The 27818-nt window shown below is 46.4% G+C and overlaps 1 protein-coding gene across 1 annotated transcript in view; it reads left to right on the top strand.

The window, feature by feature from the left end:
• The first annotated feature begins 11927 nt into the window (after positions 1-11927).
• CHN2 (chimerin 2) overlaps positions 11928-27818 on the top strand; it is a 490714-nt gene continuing 474823 nt past the window's right edge. The window contains exon 1 of the mRNA XM_069212100.1: positions 11928-12147. Within this exon, the coding sequence (XP_069068201.1) occupies positions 12114-12147 (34 nt within the window). The 5' untranslated portion in view covers positions 11928-12113. The remainder of the gene's footprint in view (positions 12148-27818) is intronic.

Raw genomic sequence — 27818 nt, 5'->3', positions numbered from 1 at the left:
ACAAAAAGAAGGTCAAGGAGATGCCATAAGGTATTTAGCAAGGGTAAACCAGAGCAGGAGACAGAATATAACAGAAGGTCTCCAAAATACTCCAATAAGAACAGGAAGCGCCAGCAAGAAACAAAGATACACCAGGCAGGAGCAGAATGCACCAACGGGAGCGAGGACACACCAGCGGAAGCAGAGAGCGTTGCAACGCCAGGGAATGAACGATTCACCCCCGTTAGAATGGTGAAACCAAAACCATTTGACAGCCATTCTGGGAACAGGATTGGATTATGGAAGAAGAACCAGCATGAACATTACTCCCAGGACATGAGGTAAGCGAATAGGAACCCCAAAATGTATAATGTAGGAGCCGAGGTTCCAAGACTGGAGCTGTGGCTTTCCAGGATCTAAACTATGGGCCACCGTGCAGACCTGCGCAGAACAGCAGCATCCCCCAAAAGAAGAGAGAGGTGCCGCGGTCTGTGCGGCAGCCCGCTGCGGCGGTCCGCGGTGCCAAAGGGGGTAGCGTCACAGACTGAACCATAGCCCACAGCGCAACACACAGACGCAAAAAGACACGCTAATGCAGTAAATACAAATGGGGGGTAGGTTATTTAGGAGGGCGGAGGATTATAAAAATAATCAAGGGTTGAAAAAAACACTCCCAGCATCATAAACAGAGTGGAAAACATGATGGCAGCGCCGATGCAAACAAACATAGGTGGAACCAACAATTAAAAAAATAAAGGGAAAACAACATTTATAAACAGTGGTTTAAACTATTTTATAAAAGGGTGGGGAAACTACTATTACACTCAGTAGTTTAAACTACATTTACTATCAGTGGCTTAAACTACAAGAAACCTTGAACAAATGACCTTTTTCCTTTTTAGATTTCATAACATGAGCTTTGCAATCGTTTGTTTCCTCCTGATGAAGGGCTAACACAGTCCGAGAGGTGATGAATGGTTTTATTGAACAGAGTTCTAAGAACACTGAGTATCCCGGTTCCTCTGCTCTTTATGCCATCGGATTTAAGCTTGCCTGGCTGTTGGGGGGGGGGGGGTTCCCCGAAAAAAGTCTCAGAACGCTTATTTCCGGTCTAGGGAGGACCGGTCCCGGCAGTTTGGGCTGAGGGTCAAGAGTGATTTGCATATGGCTGGGTCCAGAGTGGAATTTCATGGTGAGGCCCAGAACTTTGACTGGGCGTGAATGTATGACATTGTTCAGTATTTCGTCCATCATCTGTTCTTTTAACGTTAAGTTGGTGAATGAGAATTTGCATCCCCTAGCGTGATTTTCAGGTGCTAGAACACTTCCTGGACAGAGTTCTCAATGGGGGCGGTTGCGGCAGGTCGCAACCGTTTGCGTTAAGAAATGCTGCAGCTTAAGTACAAAATCTACTCGAGCAGAAGAAAAAGCAGGGTCCTCTGACGTGCTGCGTGGTGCCGTTCGCAATGATTCTACAGCATGGAACAACCTCCTGGCACTAAAAATCATCACAAGCAACGTTACGTGCCCGAATTCCACCACTCGCAGAATCTTGTGGAGTTTTCATGTAACTCTGCACAATTCCACGGAGTGAAACTCTGGGAAGATCCACCCAGGACTGATTTCCTCTACTCTGTCCGAGTAGAGCTCTTTTGAAAGTTATGCAATGTCTCTTCAGTCCAGGGATTAGAATAGAAGACTGGCAAAATGCTTTCTTGTTCTTCATGAAAGAGTTTATTCAGTGTAGGAACAAAGGATGAACCTAGACGCAGAACCACTCAATCATCAAACATCCTTAGAAAAGGAGATCGATATAAAAGAAACCTAACTCCCCAAACATCTGGCTCATGTAATTGCCACTAGAAGAAAGGTTTTGAAGGTCAACAATTGCAGAGACATAGGTGGTCATTCTGACCCTGGCGGTCTTTGACCGCCAGGGCGGAGGACCGCGGGAGCACCGCCGACAGGCCGGCGGTGCTCCAATGGGGATTCCGACCGCGGCGGTAAAGCCGCAGTCGGACCGGCACCACTGGCGGGGTCCCGCCAGTGTACCGCGGCCCCATTGAATCCTCCGCGGCGGCGCAGCTTGCTGCACCGCCGCGGGGATTCCGACATCCCCTACCGCCATCCAGATCCCGGCGGTCGGACCGCCGAGATCCGGATGGCGGTAGGGGGGGTCGCGGGGCCCCTGGGGGCCCCTGCAGTGCCCATGCCACTGGCATGGGCATTGCAGGGGCCCCCGTAAGAGGGCCCCTACATGTATTTCACTGTCTGCTGCGCAGACAGTGAAATACGCGACGGGTGCAACTGCACCCGTCGCACAGCTTCCACTCCGCCGGCTCGATTCCGAGCCGGCTTCATCGTGGAAGCCTCTTTCCCGCTGGGCTGGCTGGCGGTCTGAAGGCGACCGCCCGCCAGCCCAGCGGGAAAGTCAGAATTACCGCCGCGGTCTTTCGACCGCGGAACGGTAACCTGACGGCGGGACTTTGGCGGGCGGCCTCCGCCGCCCGCCAAGGTCAGAATGAGGGCCATAGACTCTATAGGTTGAAAAAGATGCCAGGCTTGCGCTCTCAACATCAACATTAGAGCCTGGACTGGAAAACTGGATCTAAATGAGGGTCTCATATTGGTGACACCTTTAACCATCCTACTGTCTAAATCTAAATCTTTTCCAGGGTGTACTAAGGGTTTTCCGAAGGCTTTTATCGCTGCTCACTGGATCTTGAACATTGATACTTTAATCTGTTGAACAATATGATGGCTGAGGCAAAGGGCTGCTGATGGAGGGATTTCTCCACTCAGTTTGTCCGCTAACACCTTTGCCTTGCATTTGATGTAAATTGACGTCAGAGAAATGGCATTTGGTTGATCCCAAAGGAAGATGTGATCCGTCACTAAGAACAGCGAAGGAACCCTTGAACAACTTTTGTCATATTGATGTCTGTCTGAATTGCAACTGCTTTCCCTTGATGGTCTCGAAAAAAGATTATTAGGGCCAGGTTAATTGCTTGTAATTCCATCCAAGTGGATGATTTCATTGTCTGATCCAGTGACCACCCTCCTGAGCCAGTTGGGTCTCAGTCCAAGCTCCCCATCCTCAATACCTGGCATCTGTTGTTACGGTTATTTGTGGTTTCACAGCCAAAGTGATGCCTTTGATTGGACTGCCACCGCGTAACCACCATAAGAGCTCTTTCCTTATCGAGGAAGTCATTGCACGAGGATGGCAAAGATCTTGGGGAGCTGGGGGACCAATAAAGTAAAATGAGCCTCATCAATCTGTTGAGGTGAAATCTCGCCCAGGACCGGTAACCATTCTCCTGCTAGTGGATAAGACTTAGACATCAAGGAAGTTATGTGTGTTTGAATGTCCTTCACCTTCTTTTCTAGAAGAGTAACCAAATCTCTGTTGGTCGCGCATCTTTCCCCACTGAAAGTTTGTTCTGGGGCTGGGACTAGCTGAGACTTCCCAGTACTGATTTGAAATCCATGCCTTTGTAATATTGTTGAAACTTTCTCTGTGCGTTGTTCTCTTAATTGAAATGGCAGAGGCACAATTAGACAGTAGTCGAGAAATGGGAGGGTTGCTATTGACTGCTGATGTAACAAGGCCATCGGGGGAGCAATCACAGTTGTAAACACTCAGGCAATGATTTGAGACCAAATAGTAATACTTGGAATTGATATTGGAGAAGACCAACTGCAAAGCTCAGATATTTCTAATGCATTGGATGGAGAGAGATATGAAGTTAAGCATTTTACAGCTCTATTTTCACAAGAAAGTCTCCCTTTGTCACCAAAGGGATTACTTGATGTGAGGTAATCATCATTTGTCTTGACACATCTGTTGACAGATCTGAAATCCATTATAGGTCTATAGTCCCCCATGACCTTGCTGACTAAGAACAGAATTGAGTTTTTCTGCCTTTTACTTCCAATGGAACCAGAATTATTGCCTTTTTGTCTAAAAGCGTTCTGATTCCTGATTATGAAGAATCTTTTTTATCTGGACTGTTCGGCATATTTGCCACAATAGTTCCTGTCTCTGGAGGAGGAGCCATGGAGTCTATCAAGTAACTTCAAATGATACTGAGCACCCATTGATCTAAGACAGGTGCCATCCAAATTTTGGCACACTTTATCCATCGCCCCCTACTGGGTCTGGCATGGGAGAGGTCGGGGAATTGTCAGGAATGACTTTCAAAGCCAAATTATTAGATGCAAAAGGCTTCTTAGTTTAATATCTGTTGTGCAATCAGCTGTCCGTAGTAATGGGGGGGGTCTGTTGGGTATAGGTTCTTCCATCGTTCCTCGTGCTGTGGAACCGATGTGCGGAGAACCTCGGAATGTTAGAATGTTAGAATGTAGGTGGGGATTTGTGTAATGCGGGCAGTTGGTGCGGAGATCTGTGGAAGGAGGTTGGAAGCAAGGAGCTGTCTTGATTGTTGGAACGTAATAAAGATAACCTGTTTTCCTGAAGACGTGTGGACGGCGATTCCTTTCAGTGGCGACGAGGGTTACCTGTGACGAAGATTACCTCCCTTTCAACTACAATGGTCAGAACCACTCGGCAAGCAAGAATGAGGATCCATCCTGTTTGAATTGTTGACCTTGGTTCCTGTGTCAACCTTTCTGCCATCGTGGGACATCATTTCCTGATCTGGCCACGTCTTGTTTTTTTTTTTTGTGTTTTTCAACTCTCCCGGACGTGACCGCAGCCGTTGATGCAGTGCGTGCTCACGCTCGACGAGCATTTCCTTAGCAACCGCACGTCAGGAAGTCAATTCCACTCCTGATAGCGTCTCCTAGGAGACGGAGACGCTAGTTCTTTACGTGTCTCCTCTACGCCGCTCCAGCCAAGACACGCGTAAGACGCAGAGACGCGTCCCGACACGGCACGCTAAGGAAGCCACGCCGCTCCAGCTGAGACGCGCATAAGACACGAAAACTCTTCCGACAGCTTCTTCTTCCGTTTTTTTTTTTTTCATTTCTTGGTTTGACATTATATCGCTAAGACATCTTCACGTGAGTACTGTATTGCACTCTATGCGTTGTGCGTTATCTTTCTACAGCCATCTTAAGTGCATGGAACTGTGTGTTATGGTGATGCACACACCTTCAATCTTACATTAACTTGTTTTTTGGGGCAAGGTTGCATTTATCTTCAATTTTACCAGCAAAAGTCTTGCGTATCACAGTGATACGCACACCATTTCTATCTCACCTTATCTGCATGTATCACATTACAAGTATATTTTAATAACGTTGTTTGTTTACGTGATGCAGCAATCTATTGCTCCACCTCCTCCTTTTGTTCCAAATCTGGCTTCTCCTGATTGGGAGCAATGGAAGGAGGCGTTTGAAGCATATTTGGATGCTCCTGAGGGTGAAACTTTCACCCACAAGAGAAAGTTTGCCATTTTGAGACATTGGTTGGGTAATGAGGGGCGGAAAATTTTAAAATATATTCCTAAGGTGACTGTTGTAACTGCTGTGGGTGAGGGTGATGGCGTTGAAGATGAGTACGAAACAGCAATTAAGTCTCTAGACACAAGATTCAAAAGGTGCAGGAATGTTACTTTGGAGAGACATCAATTCTACAAAAGGGTCCAAGCTGATGGCGAATACGCGTCCAGCTATGTTGGTGCTTTGAGACTATTAGCGGTTTCGTGTGACTATAAGGAATTTCAGGAAGAAATGATCAAGGACCAGCTTGTGGAAAAAAACAATAATAAGAAGGTACAAGAGGCTTTGTTATCTACACCCAATTTGACTCTACAGAAAGCATTGGAGATTGCTACCACAATTGAAAGTACAGCTTCTTTTATGGAACAAATGTCTATCTCCGAAAAGAAATTCCATTCTCCGAAGTCTGATGTATTTGCAGTCAAGACAAAATTTAAAAAAGGAAACAAGGGATTTTCACCACAATCCACAGTGGGAAAATCTGATACGAAATCTACTAGGTCATTAGAATGTTATAGATGTGGTAGCACTGCACACTTAGGAAATGCTAAGTTTTGTCCGGCTATTGATAAAATTTGTGCCATATGTTACAAGAAGGGACATTTGGCAAGGGTGTGTAAAGCAAATAGATCTTAGAAGTCAGATAAATATGAGCCTACAAAGTAAACAATGTTGATACGAATGATTCTCCTTCTTCTAGCAGTAATGAGGAGGAGGTATTTGTTGAGAATAATGATCTCGCAAACAACTGTACAAGAAGACCCTTTTGTTTGGTAGAGGTAAACGGAATTCAGATTCAGATGATGGCTGACTCTGGTTCTCCCTTTACCCTGTTAAGTGATTCCAAGTGGAATGAATTATTTAAAGATCGTGGGGACACTTTAAATCATTAACGCATTCAGCCAATTGGTTATAGTGGGAAATCTATTGATGTTATTGGTGAGTTCCAGGCTGATCTCATGTTTAGGAATAACACAACTTCTGCCACCATATAAGTAGCTAAGGATAACGCTTGTCTTTTGGGGTGGTTTGATCAAGGTAAGTTGGAATTGGTCTTGGCCCGAATAACCCTGAACAGGTTATAACGAGAAGTGAATTCATGCTTGTATCTTCTGTAACGTGTGAGGAGTGGGAGTCACGTTACCCTGAAATTTTCAACAATAAGGTGGGGTTATTCAAGGGGTTCTTGCACAAAATCAAATTCAATGAGAATGCCCAACCTAAGGTGCACAAAGTGCGAAAAGTTCCTTTCACCTTAAGGGAGGATTTCAAGAATGAATTAGACAAACTGTTTGAACAAGACATAATCGAACCTATTGAATCCTCAGATTGGGTGGCTCCTGTGGTTTTAGCTCGCAAGACCAACGGAATGTTGAGAATGTGTGTGGACTTACGTGATCTTAATGATCAAATTTGGGTTGATCAATACCCCTTACCCAACATTTCAGAAATGTTATCGTCCATTAAGGGTGGGAAAATGTTTTCTTTGCTTGATATGACTTCTGCTTATCATCAAATTAACCTCCATCCTAGTTCCCGACATTACACCGCCTTCATCACTCCATTTGGGTTATTCCAGTTTAAACGTATGCCGTTTGGGTTAGCGTCCGCTTCCGCTGTCTTCCAGAGGACAGTGGAAAGCATGTTCAGAGGTATGCGTGGTGTGATGGCGTTCCAGGATGACATTCTGGTTTATGGAAAAGATACATGTGAACATAATGAAAGATTAAGCAGGGTGTTGGATGTATTGAAGCTGAAGGGTGTAACTCTCAGCTCGAGTAAGTGTTGTTTTGGAGTATCCACTGTGAATTACTTAGGGTTTGAAATGTCAGCAGATGGCATCAAACCCAAGGTGAGTTTGGTGAAAGCTATTCAGGACTTCGTTTGCCCTGAAAATAAAGACCAATTGAGGTCCTTCATGGGTTTGATAGAATTTTATGCTAGATTTGTACCCTACTGTTCAGACAAGACGTACTATCTGAGGAATCTACTTAAAAAGAATACTAAATTTATGTGGAATGTTGACTGCGACCGTGAATTCGGAAATATTAAGCAAGAGATTTCCCAATCTATTCCCTTGAAACCTTTTGACGCCAGGGATTATACAATCATCATGACTGATGCTAGCCAAAAAGGTTTAGGAGCTGTGTTATTGCAAAAAAGGGATGGCAAGGAGGAAGTCGTTGCGTTTGCTTCAAGAAGTTTGAAAGGAGCTGAAGCAACATATTCTGTGATTGAACGTGAAGCTTTGGCATGCTGGTGGGGTATTAACCACATCAAACAATTTGTGTGGGGCACAAGGTTTATGGTTAGAACTGATCATAAGCCGTTAGTTCAACTATTTACAGCCAAAGGCGCGGAGAAGGCTACTCCACGAATAGCTAAATGGCAGTACAAATTATATGAACACAATTTCAAGTTAGAGTACGTGCCTGGCAAGAAGAACATATTGGCTGATTGCTTGTCCAGATTGGCGAACACTGATCCGTTAGAAGAGACATCTATGCATCTCAATTCCAAGGATGAGGATGGTGAGGTTGTCGTTTGTACAGTAGGTGAGCAATTGAATGGAGCGTTAGGTGAACGAGAATGGAGGGAAGCTTGTGAAGAGGATCATGATATCATGTCAATAATGCAAGGAGTCGTGATGGGTTGGTCTCTATGGTTTCTGGATGGCGATCTTAAGGATAAGTATAAACACGTTTTTGACGAGTTGTCAGTAATCAATGGTTTATTATTTAGGTCGAAATTGTTAGTTGTGCCAAATCGTATGAGGAAACGGGTTCTGAACCTTGCGCATGAGGGTCATATAGGTATGCGCGCCATGAAAAGGAGAGTCAGAGAAGGATTCTGGTGGCCTGGAGTGGATAAATGGGTTGAACACTTCGTAAGAGATTGTGTTTATTGTGCAGTCAGTGACAAGTCTCAAATCACGGTTCCAAGTCCTGTAGAAGCCATTAGTGATCCTGATAAACCCTGGAGCAAGTTAGCAATTGATATAATTGGACCTGTGAATTTATCATATGGAATCCAGGAATACGGGTTAGTTCTAATAGATTTTTACAGCAGATGGCCAGAGGTAAAATTTGTTAAAGTTCCTGACTCCAATAATGTGATCTGGTGGCTAGAAGGGATTTTTGCTAAAGAAGGAATTCCTGACGAAATTCTGACTGACAATAGTTCTCAATTTACCTCGGGACAGTTTGCAAAATTTGTGAATTTCTTGGGAATCAAACATTCTAAGTCCTCCCTGTACCATCCTAGGAGTAATGGATTAGTAGAGAGATTTAACAGAGTCCTCAAGGACAATATTCAATTGTCCAAAGCAAGTGGTTTGCACTGTAAAAACGAATTAGATAAATTGTTGTTTGCCGTGCGCACCACTAACAATTCGGATACACAGGTATCTCCTTTTGCTTTATTACGAGGACGTGTTCCATCCTCAAAGTTAACCAGAGAATGGATGGGTCGTTTTTGTGTGCCATGGTACAAAGTTGATGGTGTGATGGAGAAACGTCAGGTAGCGCAACAAAAGTATGTGCAGTGTTCGCAAGATGCTCACCGCCGCAAGTTTGATTGGAAGGTTGGTGATGTAGTGAGAGTGAAGTGTCCAAGATCTACTGGTCTGTCCAAATTCTCCAGCGGTAAGATAATTGTCCAAGTAGGTGACAGTGCTGTTAGGCTTGATGATGGCAAGTGGTGGAATAAAGATAAGATATCCCTTACTAAGTCTGTTGCAGCGGAGAATGTCAAGGGCGGGGATGGTAGGGAGCGTGTTGAACGCTTGAGATTTCATCAACGTCTGGGATTTCAGTCGCCCTATGCATCAAAAACTATCAAACATCCTAAGAGAACTGTCAAACCACCTAAGAAATTCGATGATTACATAATGCGTTCTGGTTGTCAGTCTACTAAGGCAAACAATTCACTTGTACATCCTTTCAGACATTCCTCCAGAACTGTCAAACCTCCTAAGAAATTTGATGATTACACATGCTGATGTTCTTGTTAGAATATGTCAATATTAATGCATTGATGTAAAATTGTTCTGTCAATGTTGGTGTATTTATGAATTATTCCTTTTAATTTATTTTGTTTTTATTGTTTGTTGAGATCGTTGTAAGGGAGGAGATGTGTTGGGTATAGGTTCTTCCATCGTTCCTCGTGCTGTGGAACCGATGTGCGGAGAACCTCGGAATGTTAGAATGTAGGTGGGGATTTGTGTAATGCGGGCAGTTGGTGCGGAGTTCCGTGGAAGGAGGTCGGAAGCAAGGAGCTGTCTTGATTGTTGGAACATAATAAAGATAACCTGTTTTCCGGAAGACGTGTGGACCTCGATTCCTTTCAGGGTCTCTGTAGAGACAGGGGGATCCTGCCAGTGAGAGAACTGAGGAGGGACTCCAGTCAGTGTAAGAACTGAGGGACAGTGTCTGTCAGTGTACGGACTGAGGGACAGTGCCTGTCAGTGCATGGACTGAGGGACAGTGCCTGTCAGTGTACGAACCGAGGAGCAGTGCCAGTCAGTGTACGGACTGAGGGACAGTGCCTGTCAGTGCACGGAGTGAGCGACAGTGCCTGTCAATGTATAGACTGAGGGACTGTGCCTGTTGGTGTATGGACTGAGGAGCAGTGCCTGCCAGTGTACGGACTGAGAGACAGTGCCTGTCAGTGTACAAACTGAGGGATAGTGCCTGTCAGTGTACAGACTGAGGGACAGTGCCTGTCAGTGTACGGACTGAGAGACAGTGCCTGTCAGTGTACAAACTGAGGGATAGTGCCTGTCAGTGTACAGACTGAGGGACAGTGCCTGTCAGTTGAGAGAACGGTCTCCTTTTGTCTGGAGGGCTGGCAGAGCTTGGGGTCTCTCTCTGTTAGAGAGTGGAGGGGTTCTTTAGAGAAAGGAGGGACCCCTGTCAGTGGGAGAACTGGGGAGGGGACCTTGCCAATGTATGGACTGACGGACGGTAACTGTCAGGGTACAGACTGAGGGACAGTGCCTGTCAGTTGAGAGGACGGTCTCCCTGTTGTCTGGAGGGCTGGCAGGGTCTCTGTTAGAAAGTGGAGAGGTTCTTTAGAGACAGGAGGGACCCCTGTCAGTGGGAGAACTGGGGAGGGGACCTTGTCAATGTATGGACTGACGGACGGTAACTGTCAGGGTACAGACTGAGGGACAGTGCCTGTCAGTTGAGAGGACGGTCTCCCTGTTGTCTGGAGGGCTGGCAGGGTCTCTGTTAGAAAGTGGAGAGGTTCTTTAGAGACAGGAGGGACCCCTGTCAGTGGGAGAACTGGGGAGGGGACCTTGTCAATGTATGGACTGACGGACGGTAACTGTCAGTGTACAGACTGAGGGACAGTGCCTGTCACCGTGAGGAGGGTCTCCCTGTTGTCTGGGGGCAGGCAGGGGTTGGGACTCCTGTTAGAGAGGGGTCAAGAGGAGAGTCCCTGACAGTGGATGGGTGAGAGGGTGAGAGCTGGAATGGACGGGTTCCCTGTGCATGGGGGGTGGGGGGGTTAACGGGGTGACCTGCGTGGCAGTGGCGGGGGGGGGTCCCAGTTAGAGGTGGGCTACTGCGAGCCTGGGGGATCCCATTCCTCTCACCAGGAGGGGTGAGGAGGCTGCTGGTGTCAGTGGGATGGCTAGAGGGAGGGCTCCTAGTCAGAGGGCGGGTGAGGGGCGACATCCCTGTCAGTGTGAGGGCAGAGGGGAGTGAAGGCTCCCAGGAGAGGGAATCAGGGAGGGTCCTTGTCAGTGAGAGGGGTGAATGCTGACCTCGGTGTCAATTTAAGGGTTGAAAGAGGGACCCTGTCAGTGTCAGGGCCGAAGGGGAGGGCGCACTGTTAGTGGAATGAGGAGTCGCCAGTGAGTTTGAGGGCTGGGGGGAGGGACACGGTCAGTGGGCGGGATGGAAGGCGGACCCTCCATCAGTAGGAGGGCTGAGGGGAGGGTGCCTGTCAGTGGGACTGATGAAAGGCGGACCCTCCATCAGTAGGAGGGCTGAGGGTAGGGCGTCTGTCAGTGGGACGGATGAAAGGCGGACCCTCCATCAGTAGGAGGGCTGAGGGGAGGGTGCCTGTCAGTGGGACTGATGAAAGGCGGACCCTCCATCAGTAGGAGGGCTGAGGGGAGGGCGTCTGTCAGTGGGACGGATGAAAGGCGGACCCTCCATCAGTAGGAAGGCTGAAGGGAGGGCCACTGGCAGTGGGAGGGATGAACAGATGACCCTCGATCAGTAGGAGGGCTGAGGGGAGGGCCACTGGCAGTGGGAGGGATGAAAGGAGGGCCCTCCATCAGTAGGAGGTCTGAGGGGCGGGCCCCTGCCAGTGGGAGGGATGAACAGATGATCCTCCTTCAGTATGAGGGCTGAGGGGAGGGCCCTGTCAGTGGGAGGGATGAACAGATGACCCTCCATCAGCAGGAGGTCTGAGGGGAGGGCCCCTGTCAGTGGGCGGGATGAAAGGAGGGCCCTCCATCAGTAGGAGGGCTGAGGGGAGGGCCCTCTCTGTGGGAGGGCCGGGGCCCTGCTGTCATGGTAGTGTAGCGGGGAGGGCCGCCCCTGTCAAGCAGGCTGGGTGCAGAGCCCTGGCCGGGGCTCCAGTGCCGAGATCCTGGCGGTGGCGGGCACCCTGAGCTGTGCCATGGGATAGGTACCCCCGGACTCCTGGCGGGCATGGCCGCCTCCAGCGGCTCCTCGGCCTCCTCAGGTAGGTGCACCCTGCTCCCCCCCCCCCCCCCCGCCATGTGCCCACCAACATCAGGCTGGATGCAAGACACCTCAGGTAACGAAATGCATAGTGAGCCAGGCACTGCCAGGCAGGTGCCACCGCCACGGGGCATCTCTGCCAGGCCCACACACACACACCACTGCAGGAGCAGCAGTGCCAGGCAGACACTACAGGCACACGGGCAGCAGTGCCAGGCAGGTGCCACCACCACGGGGCATCTCTGCCAGGCGCATATCACCACCTCTAAAGGGGCAGCACTGCCAGGCAGACACTACAGGCACAGGGGCATCACTGCCAGGCCGGTGCCACCACCACGGGGGCAAGACTGACAAGCACAACCCCCCTCCCTTACCACCACGACAGGGGTAGCATTACCAGGCATGTGCCACCACCGCAGGGGCAAGACTTCCAGGCAGGCACTACAAGCACAGTGGCAGCAGTGCCAGGCGGTGCCATAACCACACCGCAATAGAATACACAGTGTGCCAGGCACTACCAGGCAGGTGCCACCACCACGGGGCATCTCTGCCAGGCGACCGCGCCACCGTACACACAACACCGAAGGGGCAGCACTGCCAGGCGCATACCGCCACCACCACAGGGGCATTACTGCCAGGCAGACACTATGATCACAGGGGCAGCAGTGCCTGGCAAGTGCCACCACTGCATCGCAGCACTAGCAGGCACATACCACCGAGGCACGAAGACCACTGCCAGGCAAGTACCACCAGGAGGAGCGGCGCTACCAGGTAGGTGCCATAGCCGCGGGCACCGGCGGCAGACGGCGCTAATCAGACGGGCACCCTGTTGGACCTGCTGCTGGGGCAAAATCGCGAGGCACGTTCCACGTCAGGGGACAGCAATGTCAGATTTGCTAGAGGCACTGCTGGCAAACTATGCCTGCCACTAGGACAGCAGTGCCAGGCTGGCATAACTACATGCAGAGGAGGGGGCTTGAAACACCCAGTATGGATGAATGGATGAGTGGATGTCACCGGGGTCCCCAACGCGCCAGATTCGAGGAAGCCGTGTTCTCGTTGAGTTTATGTACTTGGGGTACGGCTAATGCTTTCCTCTGCACGAAGCGCCTGGAAACGTATCCGGTTACAGTGGGCGCTACACATGCCTACTGACAAGCTGTTGGTTACTTGTTAAGCGCTTTCTTTGCGACGAGGTTTTATTAAACAACCTAGCCCTTCTCATTCTCTGTCGCACTGACTGGTGGTATCATGCTATCAACGCGGCAATGCTACTTCTAGAAAGGGAGGTAATATTGAATTGAAACCGTGATTTTGTGTCTGAATCTCACCACCATAAACATAACCGGCCTCACTTTTTTGTTACCCTTTGGTTACTTTTTTGCACTAGTGGAGCCCGGAGAGAAAGTGTGCGCCTTAATGACCGGTTGAGTTGTTGAGTAGCCGAGACTTCCACTAGGAACACAACTTGATTACTTTTTATGCACTGCTTACAAAAGGGTAAAATACTTGGAAATGTCAATTGTATGGAGTTTTCCCTTTTGCTCAGCAGCGGTCTTGTAGCATCTCATGAATGGATGATGGGTCTCCTGACTGTTCCTTTAGCGCCACAAACCTTCTGCTGCTGCCCTAGAATCATTGTCCGTGCATGTTCTCGTGGGTTAACATATTAATCATGTCTCATAATCTTCAGGACTAAGAGGGTTCACGGGATTTGTCTCATAATCATGGGGATTAATATGGATCATGATTTTTCATGTGCCACGGTCTCATGGGATCAATATGGATCATTATTATTCATGTGCCACCATCTCAGAGGATGAATGCAGATCATGATTTTTCATGTGCCACCATCTCAGAGGATGAATGTGGATCATGATTTTTCATGTGCCACTGTCTCAGACAATGAATGCGGATCATATTTTTTGCATGTGCCACGGTCTCAGAGGATGAATGTGGTGATTTTTCATGTGCCATGGTCTCAGAGTATAAATGTGGATCATGATTTTTCATGTGCCACAGACTTAGAGAATGAATGTGGATCATGAGTTGACATGTGCCGCGTTCTCGGAGGATGAATGTGGATCATGATTTTTCATGTGCCACAGTCTCAGAAGATGAATGTGGATCATGATTTTTCATGTGCCATGGTCGCAGAGGATGACTGTGGATCATGAGTTTACATGTGCCACGGTCTCAGAGAATGAATGTGCATCATGATCTTTCATGTGGATCATGATTTTTCTTGTGCCACATTCTCAGAGGATTTATGTGCATCATGATTTTATATGTGCCACAGTCTCAGAGGATAAATGTGGATCATGATTTTTCATGTACCTCGGTCTAAAAGGATGAATGTGGATCATGATTTTTCATGTGCCACGGTCTCAAAGTATGAATGTGGATCATGATTTTTAATATGCCATGGTCTGAGAGGATGAATGTGATCATGATTTTTTATGTGCGACGGTGTCAGAGGATGAATGTGGACCCTGATTTTTCATGTGCCATGATTTCAGAGTACGAATGTGGATCATGATTTTTCATGTGCCACAGTCTCAGAGTATGAATGTTGATCATGATTTTTGATGGGCCATGGTCTCGGAGGATGGATGTGAACTATGATTTTTCATGTGCTGTGTGCCACGGTCACATAGCATTAACATGGATCATGATTTTCTATGTGTCACGGTCTCATAGGATTTACGTGGAACATAGATTTTCATGTCTCATCATCCAGAGGACTGATATAGACCATGAGTTTTCATATCCCATGATCCTAAGAATTATTATGGATCACATTTTTTATGTCTCAAAATTTGTAGGGCTAATGTCCCCTACATCTTTAGGTCCCACGATCTTCAGGATTAATGGAATTATTATTGTCCCTATTGCATGAGCTTGTAGACTGGTATCTAATGACTTTTCATATTTTAGGATCTTGAGGACTGTAATCTGCTGACTTTTCATGTTTCATGATTTTAAGTACTGATATTTATAGCTTTTTTATGTCTGAAGTTCTTCAGTAGTGAACTCTCCTGACTGTTCATATCTCATTACCGTGAGCCTTGGTATCCACTGAATTAATTTCTCATGATCTTGAGGACAGGAATCTACTGATATTTCTTGTCTCATGATCTTGTGTACTGATATTTCCTAACTTTTCATATCTCATGATTTTGAGGACTGATATCTCCTGACTGTTCATGCCTCATGATCTTAAGAATTAGAATCTAGTGTCTTTTGATGTCTCATGATCTTGAAGAGTGATATCTTCTGATTGTTCATGTCTCATGACTGTAAGGCCTGGTATCTACTAACTTTTATGTCTCATGATCTTGAAAACCGATGTCTCTGGAATTTATCTTGTTTCATTATATTACAAATTGATATCTCCTTTTCATGCAGTTGGAACAAGTTAAGCTCATGTTTTAGAGCTGACATTCATACTTTTGGAACAATTATGAATTCTTTTTTAAGTGACTTCTATCAGGTGCCATATGTTGATCAAGGAGGGAAAAGGAATTACTTGCAGTATGATAAATTATTTTTTTAAATCACATAAATTAACTAGATTAAATTTCCAAGGCCTTTAAAGCCAGCAAAGGTCCTGGACTGAATGGTACACATAAACTAGTAATTAGAACAGTCCCAGCTTTTTTGGCAGCTCTCTACCTGTCCTTGTTTACACTTGTAGCTTGTACTGGGGGTAATACCCTCATCTTGGTTGGATTCCTGTATAAAAGGCGAAAGAGTAATCTCTGGGTATTATACTCTAATTTCACTCTGGACTCTTCCCGTAATATACTGAGAGTTTTTTTCCATGATAATTGGAAGAGAAGGCTGACAAATGAAGACAGGTTCCCCTTGGAGAGGCTGGCTTTCGATCCGGAATAAGATTTTTTGGCTGTGGACTGTCGTGCAGAGGTCACCTACAGACGTCAACTTCTTTGTCTTCTTAGTCGATTTTTGCACAGCCTTAGACAGAGTTGATCGGATAGGTTTGTGGGCTAGGCTGCAGAGAATGAGTATCCCATGGTCCATACTGTGCAAGATTGAAGGTTTACATTACAGCGCTTAGACAATGACCTTGTGTGACCAGAGGAGACTTAGGTTGGAAATAATCATGATGTGGAACACGTTAAAAAAACTGTTCTCCTTATGCTCTATTCTTTGTCCTGTTCCTAGATGATTTACCTCCTGCCCTGACGAGAGCCGGGTATTTACTATCAGTGTTGTGGATTAGACTAATATTGGCCTTCCAGGCAAGAGAACAAACTGTTCATGGGTTGAACTTTGTTTAATGTTTAATTCCCTCAGGGGCAAGATTGGGGAAATTGGGGTAAAAAGTTCTCCATTTATCTGATCTTTCAGGGCAAGTAGATTATCCATGGTCAACGAGGCCAAGGGTCTGATTTAGATACTGACGGACGAGTTACTCCATCACAATGGTGACGGTTATCCTTCCCGTCAATATCTAAATCTCTTTATATCCTATGGCATTTAGGTATTGGGGGACGCGATGTCCATCACCGTTGTGACGGAGTAGCTCATCCTCCAATTTCTAAATCAGGCCCCAAGTCTTTAGGAGTTCTGCATAAGAGAAACCTCCTTTAGGCGACCACATCGAACATGCCCCGTATGCAGTGAGTGGATTCAGGAGAATTAGCCTTCTGTGTGGGGATAGTCGATAAAGCTGTTAATGTAGTCCCTCAAACAGAAAATTGTACCAGTAGCCTTATATGGTCGTCTAGCTTTCTTCCCCTCTCCATCTTGCAGCTTAATAAAAAATGGAAGGAAATGCTAGAAGAAGGCAATTCACTTGTGTTGAAGGTTTTAGATTAGACCTTAACCTCAGAAGTTTTCAGTCTGAGTAAGAGGCTTTCGGCTATGTTTTTCTGTCCGCTTATGCATGAAGTAACTCCTTCAATTGCTGATTATGTCTTCGAGCAATATTTAATAGTGATTGAGTGAGAACTCAAAGAAAGGGTAGATGCTAATTTGTTGCAAAAATATGGGCTTCCTGAGAATAAGTATCCTCTACAAATTAAAAGTGTTGGCTCAGAAGGCACAAACTAGAGTTACTTCGAAACGTTTGCTCTGGTCTAAGTGATCTTAGTTACATCGGAAAAATACTGTTACCACTTCAAAATCTACCAAGATCCAAACACGTTTTGTTTATTTAAGTGACATCTTCAATAAATGTCCCAGTATTGTACTGTAGATGCGAGGGTGAGCCTTAAACTGTGCCATCCTTATATTTTATCACATTAATTGTATTAATGCAAAGAAAACATTAGGGCTAGGAGCAAATCTGCAATTGAGTTGAGCCGTCTACTGTTATTTGGACTAAAATTTTGCTAAGTGAGAATCATTTTTCCTATTCCTCTGTTTGATAAGTGTGACAAAAGATTGCAAGCAGATGTTATAGCTTTCTTGATGAAGTTGAAGAATATTGATACCATGATCACCCTGGGAAGTTTTTTAAATAAACCTATGGCCTAATGTGTCAAAGAGTTTTACCCATTCATTGTCTATGTGGAAATCCTTTGATAAATACGAGTGTTAATGTTTTCATTTAATCTTGTTACAGAATCGACTGTTTTACATACTTTTTACATTCATTTTTATTTTGAATGTTTGCCTTGACATTTGTCCAAATGGACACTTGTTAAAATAAATATAAAACTATTACTGGTTCCCCAAAAACCGTGGACTGTGCATGATCTTGTGGGCTACGAGGGATAATGGGCCAGATGTAGCAAATAAAAAATTTGCGAGTTGCAAAGTGCGAGTCCATGCGACTCGCAATTTGCAACTCGCAAATTGGTATGCAGTACAGTGTCTCAGACACCGACTGCAACTCGCTATGGGGTCGCAATGACCCACCTCATCAATATTCAGGAGGTGGGTCGCAAATTGCGGCCCCATAGCGAGTATAGGCACTCGCAAACATGGAGGCCTGCTGTCGTCAGCAGACCTCCATGTTCGTGACTGCTTTCAATAAAGCAGTTTTTTTTTTTTAAGTGTAGCCCGTTTTCCTTAAAGGAAAACGAGCTGCACTTAAAAAAAAAACGAAACCTTTTAGTTTCGTTTTTTTTTCAGGGTAGGTAGTGGTCCCTTGGACCACTACCTACCCTGAAAAAATATTTTTGGGTCCATTCACAAAGTGGAAGGGGTCCCATGGGGACCCCTTCCAATTTGCGAGTGGGTTACCATCCACTTGAAGTGGATGGTAACTGCGACACCATTTGCGACCGCGTACGCGGTCGCAAATGGTATTGCATACCACTCAGACTCGCAAATAGGAAGGGAACACCCCTTCCTATTTGCGATTCCGAAATGCATATTGCGAGTCGGTACCGACTCGCAATATGCATTTCTGCATTGGGAAACGCGTTTAGCGACTCGCAAACGGCAATTTTTGCCGTTTGCGAGTCGCTAAACGTTTCCTACATCTGGCCCAATGATTTTACATGTCTCATGATCTTGAGAAATAATAGGGATGACAATTTTCCTAGTGTCATGATCACAGGGATTCATATGGGACATGACTTTCCATGTCTCTTTTTATTGAGGACTGATCTGAATCATGCAATTTTATATCTGTCCGTTGATCAGAGGGATTAATATAGATCATGATGTTTTGTTTCTCATGATTTTTAGACCTATTATTTACTAATTGTTCATCCCTTGTACTCTCCAGGACTGATAGGGATCATAACTGCTTATTTCTCATAATCTTGAGGACTGAGATCTCCTGACCTATCTTGTCTCATGATCTTGAAGACAGGTATCTCCTGACCCTTCTTGTCTCATGATCTTGAAGACAGGTATCTCCTGACCCTTCTTGTCTCATGCACTTGAGGACAGGTATCTCCTGACCTTTCTTGTCTCACTCAGTTAAATACTGGTATCTCCTGACCTTTCTTGTCTCATGATCTTGAAGACAGGTATCTCCTGACCCTTCTTGTCTCATGCACTTGAGGACAGGTATCTCCTGACCTTTCTTGTCTCACTCAGTTAAATACTGGTATCGCCTGACCTTTCTTGTCTCATGATCTTGAAGACAGGTATCTCCTGATCCTTCTTGTCTCATGCACTTGAGGACAGGTATCTCCTGATCTTTCTTGTCTCACACAGTTAAATACTGGTATCTCCTGACCTTTCTTGTCTCATGCAGTTGAATTCTGGTATCTCCTGACTTTTCTTGTCTCATGATCTTGAGGACTGAGATCTCCTGACGTTTTATTCTCATGCCCTTGAGGGCAGGTATTCCTGACCTTTCTTGTCTCACGCACTTGAGGACAGGTATCTCTTACCAATTAATTTCTCATATTCTTGAAGACTGAAGAGTCTTTCCTTTTTATGTCTCATGATCGTGAGGACTATATCTCATGATGTGTCATGTTTCATGGGCAAGAGGTGCAGCCCACAGGTGTAAGGGTGTCACGTGTAACCCCAGCCAATAACCAGGCATAGATACGAGTAACTAATGTACGGAGGTTTACTCTTCAGGGACATAAGGTATCATTTATTCCCCTGCCCATTAGAGGTTAAAATAAACACCTTTTGGCAGCTGCTTGTAGTCATTAATCAATAACCAATACTCAATAAAAAAGAAACAGGAAACTGCATCCCTAGCTCTTTATATGAGAACCTTTAACCCCTAATGGCTCAACTATCAGGGTTTTAGTGCTCTAAGGTGCCAGGGGTGGGCCCTGGCAAGGAGCGGACATTGAACGAGGGCCCTCTATGTCAGTCACTCACAGGGTGACGAAATAAACACCTCCCCTTCCTGCCTCTCACACGCCAGTGCCCCACCCCGTGTCACCGGAAGTTCCTTTCGTGATACCCGGGTTACTGTTGTTACCACTGGTGCTCCAGGGCCTGAGCATTATTTCACTTCAGCTGAACAACTCACGTATTGTTATTCACTTGAAACTAATATTGCTTCTGTCTCAGGATGAAGGTGCAACATCAACTGTCAAATACATTCTGTGCTGGTTTTGATTTTACTCTGCCCAGTGAGACTCCATTTCTGAATTTGTCGAATGCAGGGTGTTTTTTCATGTGTATTATTGCAGGGGGCGCACATCGTGCAAGGGCTTCTCAAGCCACAGGCATTGTAGAGCCCTCCAATCCTCTCCATCCCACTTAAATACTGATCGTATAATCTTTTAAAGTCATACAGCTTAATATCTTAATTATGTGTGAGCATCTCCCGGTCAGTGTTTCAGGAAATTAATTTCTCCCCTCCTGTCTGTACTATAAGGGTTTAAACATCTATGTAGTATTGTGAAGCAGCAAAAACATCACATGCACGTGTGTGTGTGTTGTGTCATGACTTTGTAATGATGTCGTGCACAGACGTTTTGTCGTGACTTTTTGAGGTATTGTCAGGTCAGTTGAGCAACATATTCCAGCGTTTTTCAATACACTTGCGGGGATGCATCTCTTGGAATGACTGGACGAGCTCCTGCCTGTGTGCGGTGCACAGCCCTATATGTCATGTCATTAAAGATTTACATGCTCGAAGCCTCCATTCACACTGTGATTGGGCCTCAGTTCACAACACGTCATATATGTGCGGGGGGGCGAAAAAGTGCACAAAACATCCAAGCCTGCCGGATCATGGGCTGATTGTCGCACATGTGTGTGTGGAGGTGTCACTAATGCATGTGGAAGTCTCACCACATTGTAGACATTCTGCAGGTGGGTAGGTAGTGGGCACCCCAGAGAGTGCCAGGTTGTGGGAGTGGCCAGTAGAGCCCAGGTGAGCATCCACAGAGTTGTAACTTTCTGATTATTCACAAATATTGTCAGTGCTTGTCCGTTCTTACCGTAATTTAGAACAGGCATCTGAATTAACCAGTTATAGGAGGTGCGGAAAGTGCAAAAAATGTCCATTTTCGGAGGGCGTGTACGGTTTAGGAAAACTTCACATTGGTAATAGATTTCCACGTAAAGAAAAACGTTTTAAACACGTTTTGAAGTGATAGCAAGTACAGAAGGTTGGCAAAGGGATAGCGATTCACATACTGCATATTTTGGAAATATTAGCATGTTTTAATCCTTATATATGCGGATAATCATCACACACGGGGAACAACTACCGGTGCACATCTGAAGTGTATGTGAATAACGTACATGTATGCACATACGTTTCTGGGACACAGGGTGTTTTTCTACCTATCCAGGGTTCAAGCCCTAAAAATGTGCAAATGTACACCAGCCAATGTACTATCTCACATGGATTCACATTTCCAAATTGTACGAATTCTCAGAGTTTCCAAAAGTATTCCTCAGAACGTCTCCTGGAGTATTAGTAGAAACAACTCTGAATTCATTCTAGAATTTACACAAAAGGTTTTCTGCAATCATGTTTGTATTTTTAATGAGCTTTCCGGGGACCCTTGTCTAAAGCTGTCCACTGCACCCCAAGATGAGGGTTGAGGTTGGCGTAAGCTCACACCATCAGCATCTGTAAATCCCTCCGAATTGTAAATTGAAGTTTTGTGAATTGCAAACCTGTATTTAGACTCATAATGCAAGCCATTTGTACGCATAAGCGAAAACTGCGTCTGCGACATCCTTGGCCATTCGGGGCCACGGGGTACAACAGTTACAGGTTACAACATGTAACCCCAGCCAATAGCCAGGCACAGACTCGAGTAACTGATGTGTGGTCATGAAGGAGGAAAGAGGCCTGATAGGATGGCACTTAAGGCAAGGCGTAAAGAGTAATAACTTCAAAACGCAAAACAATAAAAAACCCGAACCGAATTAGAAAGATAGAGCACAATTTAATAAACAAATTGCCAAAAATTCACTACGGAGAACCGGAGATATGAATTTTTAATGTTGTAGGTAGAATTTGCGCCAAAAAGCACAAACCGCTAAAGTTAATCAGTGGTCGCGGTGGACTGGGATCTGCTGGTAATTGGAAGGTGACTGGAACGGGGGATCTTCAAGGCACCTACCTCTACTGCGACTGTGCGAGCCACACACACATCTGATGTGTGCAAGGCGTGTGCATGTCAGTGGCTGAGTGTGCACGCCCCTCGCAGGCACGTGCACACACAAGGCCTGCGGGAAACGCGGCACCTCACAGAATACACCATACAACCCAGGACTGAGCTACTGCCCGTGGGTACCGGAGCAGGAGTTCGTGCTGAATCATCAGTCTAACTGACCAACGCTGGGGGAGTTGGCTCCAGCCTCCATCACATGGGTCCCGTTGACCCAGTTTCATGCCAGTTGGCTCTCATGACCAGTCAGACATTGGTTCCACCAGATACCACCTGATTCCGTTCAGCTGCACTAAACTCGGGCAAGGATGGCGCGCTGATGCCAGCACACCAACATGGGTAACCGGCTCTGTGGGGTCAGACGGGATCAGCTGGTATCTAGTGGAACTAATGTCTGCCCCCAGACCCAGTTACCCATGTTGGTGGGCTGGCATCAGCGCGCCATCCTGGCCTGAGTTTAGTACCGCTCAACACAGGGTGAACCCCAGCTGACGTCAGACCAACCAATACATACATTAGCTGCCTCTGGCTGGCCCTGGCTATCCACAGCTGAACACAAGTGACCAGGGTGAACCCCAGCTGACGTCAGACCATCCAGTGCTTATATTAAATGTCTCTGGCTGTCCCTGGTTACCCACAGCTGAACACAGGTGACCAGGGGTTAACCCCAGCCGACGTCAGACTGCCGGTGCATATATTAAATGTCTCTGGCTGTTCTAGCTTACCCACAGCTGGACACAGGTGACCAGAGTTAAATCCAGCTGCTATCAGCTGAACCGGTGCATATATTAGATGTCTCTGGCTGTTTCAGGTTACGCGCAGCTGGACGCTGGTGACCAGAGTGAACCCCAGCTGACGTCAGCTGAACCATATATTAGGTGACTCTGGCCCTGATTTAGATCTTGGCGGTCTTACCACCAGTCCACCGTGGCGGTGGGCCAGAGAAGGCCACCAAGTTGACGGTGTTCGAACCGCCATATTTAGATGTACTGTAACTGAGCCGCACACCGCCACGACAGAGTGCTCTTCCTAGCCGCAGGCTGCCGGGTTCCAGACGCCCGTATTTAGATGTTACAGCACTGCAGGCGATGTGCTGGCGGTGGTTTTCTGATGGAGGGAGGACATCGCTGGATCCAATGTTCATCGGACAATGACAGTGGCTGTGGAATAAAGGTAAGTCACACACACTTTACCCTTGCCCTGTGCATTCCTCTGCATCATACACAACACAACACACAACATACACACCAATATACATTTGCATTCCAACAGAACATCTACATGCCGCAAACATACATACACGTACATCCGTGACACAACATACACACACCAGCGGCACTGCACCCACAGGCGACACAACTACATACTCTTGTACACAAACACACTCACACAACATCACAACCACACACATATCCCCACTGCACCTCCCAGCACCTCACTCTGCCAATCACATCCCACACACACATACACGTACTGACTCACTCACACACGCAACTCGATGCACAACATGACAGGTCCCCTTGCAATGTGGTCACATCGGCACAATTGACAAGTGTGCCTGAACCATCTCTGTGGCGCCAGCACTTATTTGGCAATGAATACTGGCACCATAAAGACAGTTGTGTATGTGTGTAATATGTGTTGTGTACATGTGTGTCCCCATCCGTGTCTGACACACTCGTGTCCGCAACATATGCATGTCACAGTAATTTCAAAAAGTTACTGTGACATGTATATGTCTGCACTGGTCCCATGCTCGTGTGCAATGACCCCTCAACAAACTTAATCAAAGTGGGTTCCTTACCTTCGCATCCATTGACGGTGGGGTCGTGTTTTCTCTGCGCTCCTGTGGCAGCAGCAAGGGAGGGTCTTGTCCAGTCATGTTCCAACGAAAATGGAAGTTGAATTGGTAGAAAAGGTGAATTTTCACCCCTTCCCACCCCCTAGAACCCCAATCCGCCAAGTCAGAAGTGGAGGTCGGACCCCCACTTTTTGCATGGCGGTAAGGCACATCCAAATCTGCTTGGCGGGAAGTGGGGCTGGAGACCCCTGCCATCCACTCTTTCCTGTAAAGAGGGGTCACTTCGACAGGCTCCACCCCACACTTCCCCCCCCCCCCCCACAGAACCGGTTCATGCTGCTGTAAGACTGCTCGCAGGCAGTGGTGATTGTACAGTGAACCGTTGGGCCCCCTCCAGAAGGGAGGCTTTAGAAATCCCGTATGCGTTTCAGCTGCGCGAAGTAAACATACCTGACGATGCTTTTAAACTCAGAATAAACAAACACATAAAAATACTGTCCTGGGTGAAAGACAAGGAACGCTTCAAAAAGGGAACGCACGCGTGGTCTTGTTAAAATACATACAAATCTCCAAACCCACAGAGCTATCTGTCTGAAACACCCAAAGGCTTCCATAAAGCCAGGTTTTTAGCACCGAGGCTTGGCCTAGCACCAGCAAGCGACGCGCTCCGACAGTCGGCTCTAAAAAGTAGTTTGGCGCTATGGAGGTTGTGCCTGGGGCCAGAAGAAACCCTTTTACACATATTGTGCACATGCCCCACTTTACAATCTGAACGCAGAAAGTTCCTAGTAACATTTTTAACACTCGCGGAATAATGACATGCCCTCCCCCCCCCCCCCCCCCCCCGCCCCCCCGCGTCTGTCTCAAGGCTCAAGCGCCCAGCTAGCAGCCTGTAAAGCTCATCTCCACTGCTGAGAAGCTGCTTGAAGCTGGGTGCACAACGACTCATGGTGGTAACAGCCGCCTCGAGGAAAAGTCAAAATGAATCTCAAAAGCCCCACTGAACACGTAGCTGACCCAACACTGCGAAAAAGAGGCCACAAATGGAATCTGTGGCGTGCAGCGGGCTTGTCCCACGACCTGAGCTGAGCATAGTGTGTAAGGTAATGTCTCACTGCAGGAAAACGAATAAATACTGTGATGTGACTTGAGTGCACTTCATGAACGGACCAAGAGCTATTACAGTGGCCATCGCGCATGCTCTGTTGCACTTTTTAAGCACTTGCATTTTAACCACTTTACTACAGACAGAAATAGACCAGTGGTCCCCAACCTTTTGACTTCTGTGGACCCCCACTTTATCAGTACTGGAACCTGGAGACCCCCGCTGAATCATTATTGGAATCCTGGGACCCCCCCAGTGAGGCATTACTGAAAGTTGGGGACCTAATCTTTTAAAATTATTACATTGTCTAAGCAGTCACTGACCACTGAGGAGGCTTCGCGGACACCTAGGGATCCCCGGACCACAGGTCGGGAACCACTGGTTTAGACCAATGGCACTGATGTCCACTATCTGAACAAATATTTAGCTGGCATAGCGGTTAGCACTAACCAGGGCCATTGGAATTATGCGGCGAGAGAGCCCCATATTATGCAGTTGGGTTGACCAAAATATACAGCAAGAAAAGACAAATTATGTGGCATAATGCGGCACATTTTGTAATAGCATCACTTAATTATTTTGTACTTTTTAAACTTGATAACACTGTATGGGCATTGGTTGCACCTCATTAGTAGCAGCAGTTTGACACTCAACTATACAACAAACAACAGAAAGGTGACCAGTCCAGCTTTTGAAAGGACCTTCCACTGCATGGCAACGTGTCGCTGCGTTTTTAGTAACTTTTGAACCGTTTCAGCTAAAAACAATTTGTTAAAATCTGCAAATTATGCGGCAGATGATGGATTATGTAGCAAATCCATAATTGTGCGAAAATCTCTGCAGCCACACAATTGCATAATTCTAGTGGTCCTGCCACTGACTTTTTGCTCTTTTTAACCTGCTATTTGAACCTTATGCACAATCTGAGGAGGGTTGATCTGAGGCAAGCCAGGCACTGGGGCAGGCACTAACCATATAAAGCTTTTTTATATTAAAATGAGTCCGATGACTGCGTATGTGTGTTTATCTGTTCTTCCTTTTGTTACTTGCACTGTTTTATCATGTAAAGGTTTTAATTAACTATATCATGGTTAATAACCTTCAGAATCCAGTTCTGTCCTCTGGTGCAAACTAAAGCTTCCCTGCAGCTGAGGGCTGGCCTCAGAAGAGGCCATTAATCACTGCAGCGCCTCGAGGCAGAGGAGGTCTTGCGGGAGCCTCTCTATGCTACGTGCCCCCCCTTCACATGGCATCTTATGCCCCAAAGCTGGGAACTTCACAAATACGTCAGTCAATTCTACATGGGATCTATGGGCCTTACATGCAAAATTATGTTTTTTCATTTCCTAAATAGGGTATCCTAAGAAATTGCTGTTTAGGAAATGCAAAGTGGAGTGTACAAAAATAGATGTCGCCTAACAGTGATTCCTACAGATTAGGAATTGCTATGAGGGGGTCGCTATTTAGGAAATGCTGCACCATTTGTTCCTGTGGCCCTATGGCACCCCTTGATGCACCCTAAAAAAGAAGAGGTGCACTTGTAAAGAGCACAAATGCCCCAGGGGCATGTGCGCTACATGACTCTTCAAAAATGCATTTTGGCTGAATGTTTTTAAATTGCAGATGGTTACCATTGAGTTGGAGTCGAAGGTAATAGCATTTCCTAAATGTCCACTTCGCATTTAGGAAACGCTTTGTCCATGTGCTTAGGAAATTGCAAATAGGAAATCCGTATCTGCAATGTCCTATTTAGCAAATCGCAAAATGGGATTTCTACTGGGGAGACATCCCAATTCGCGATTCCATATCGGCCTTTGCGCATATGTAAAAGGCAATTTAGCATTTCTTGACGGACAGAAATTGTGATTCAGTCAGTCAAGAAATGGTAAATCCTTTGGTACGTATGGCCCTACAAGTGGAATACTGGCCCTGAAAGTAGCGCCATTGGCAGTCCCCTAAAGCCCCTATAGAGACAGGTGTCCCAACAATACATTGTGCTGCTGGAGAAGGAAGCTTCAGAAGCCGCTCTGTCACCAGAACCTACTATAAGAATAATAACACGTTTTATAGCGCTTCATAGCGCACTTCTGCCGTTTATATTCGTCCCGTTGGGATTATTTGTTGGCGTCAGTAGTCACTGGCCTCTGCTAATAATCCAGTTTCTTACAGCCAGACACTGGTGAACACGTCCAGTAAGTTACAATGTACCCTTCTGGGCATATTTTTCCTGCGACTCCTACTGGTTTTAGGAATCTGGCGTCAGTGTCAGAGCTGTGGCAGCATTACATCCTGTGATGCAACCCCCCCAACCCTTCCGCCCCCCACCTCTTGGTAGTGGAGGCCGAGCAGACAAGGCTGAACTCAAACAGTGCAAATTAACATCCAGACACTAGTTTTCTTTTTAAAGGAAATACCCTTTCACTAGGCACACTTATTTATTTATTAATTTAAATTGATTGTGCCCTTTGCCCAATGCTTTTATCTGAATTGTTGCTATTGAGTGAAATATTGAATTCAGTCAAGGTGACATTTGCAGTATGGGATCCGGACTTGCAGGCAGGATCAAGCCGCTGACCCTTGAAGCACATCTTAAATACAACTATCAGAGAAGAAAGGCATGCAAGCTTCATAGATTCAGCGCGTAATCTAGGCGCTAGAAGCGTAAATGTGCAAGATGCAGGCAGGATGCAGGAGGAAGCAGAGAGGAGAGATCCAGGAGGCAGACAGGGTCACCA

This window comes from Pleurodeles waltl, chromosome 10 (genome assembly GCF_031143425.1).
Source record: "Pleurodeles waltl isolate 20211129_DDA chromosome 10, aPleWal1.hap1.20221129, whole genome shotgun sequence".
NCBI classification, from domain to species: Eukaryota; Metazoa; Chordata; class Amphibia; order Caudata; family Salamandridae; genus Pleurodeles; species Pleurodeles waltl.
Note: the sequence above shows the minus strand (reverse complement) of the source record. Positions and strands in the feature narration are given on the sequence as shown.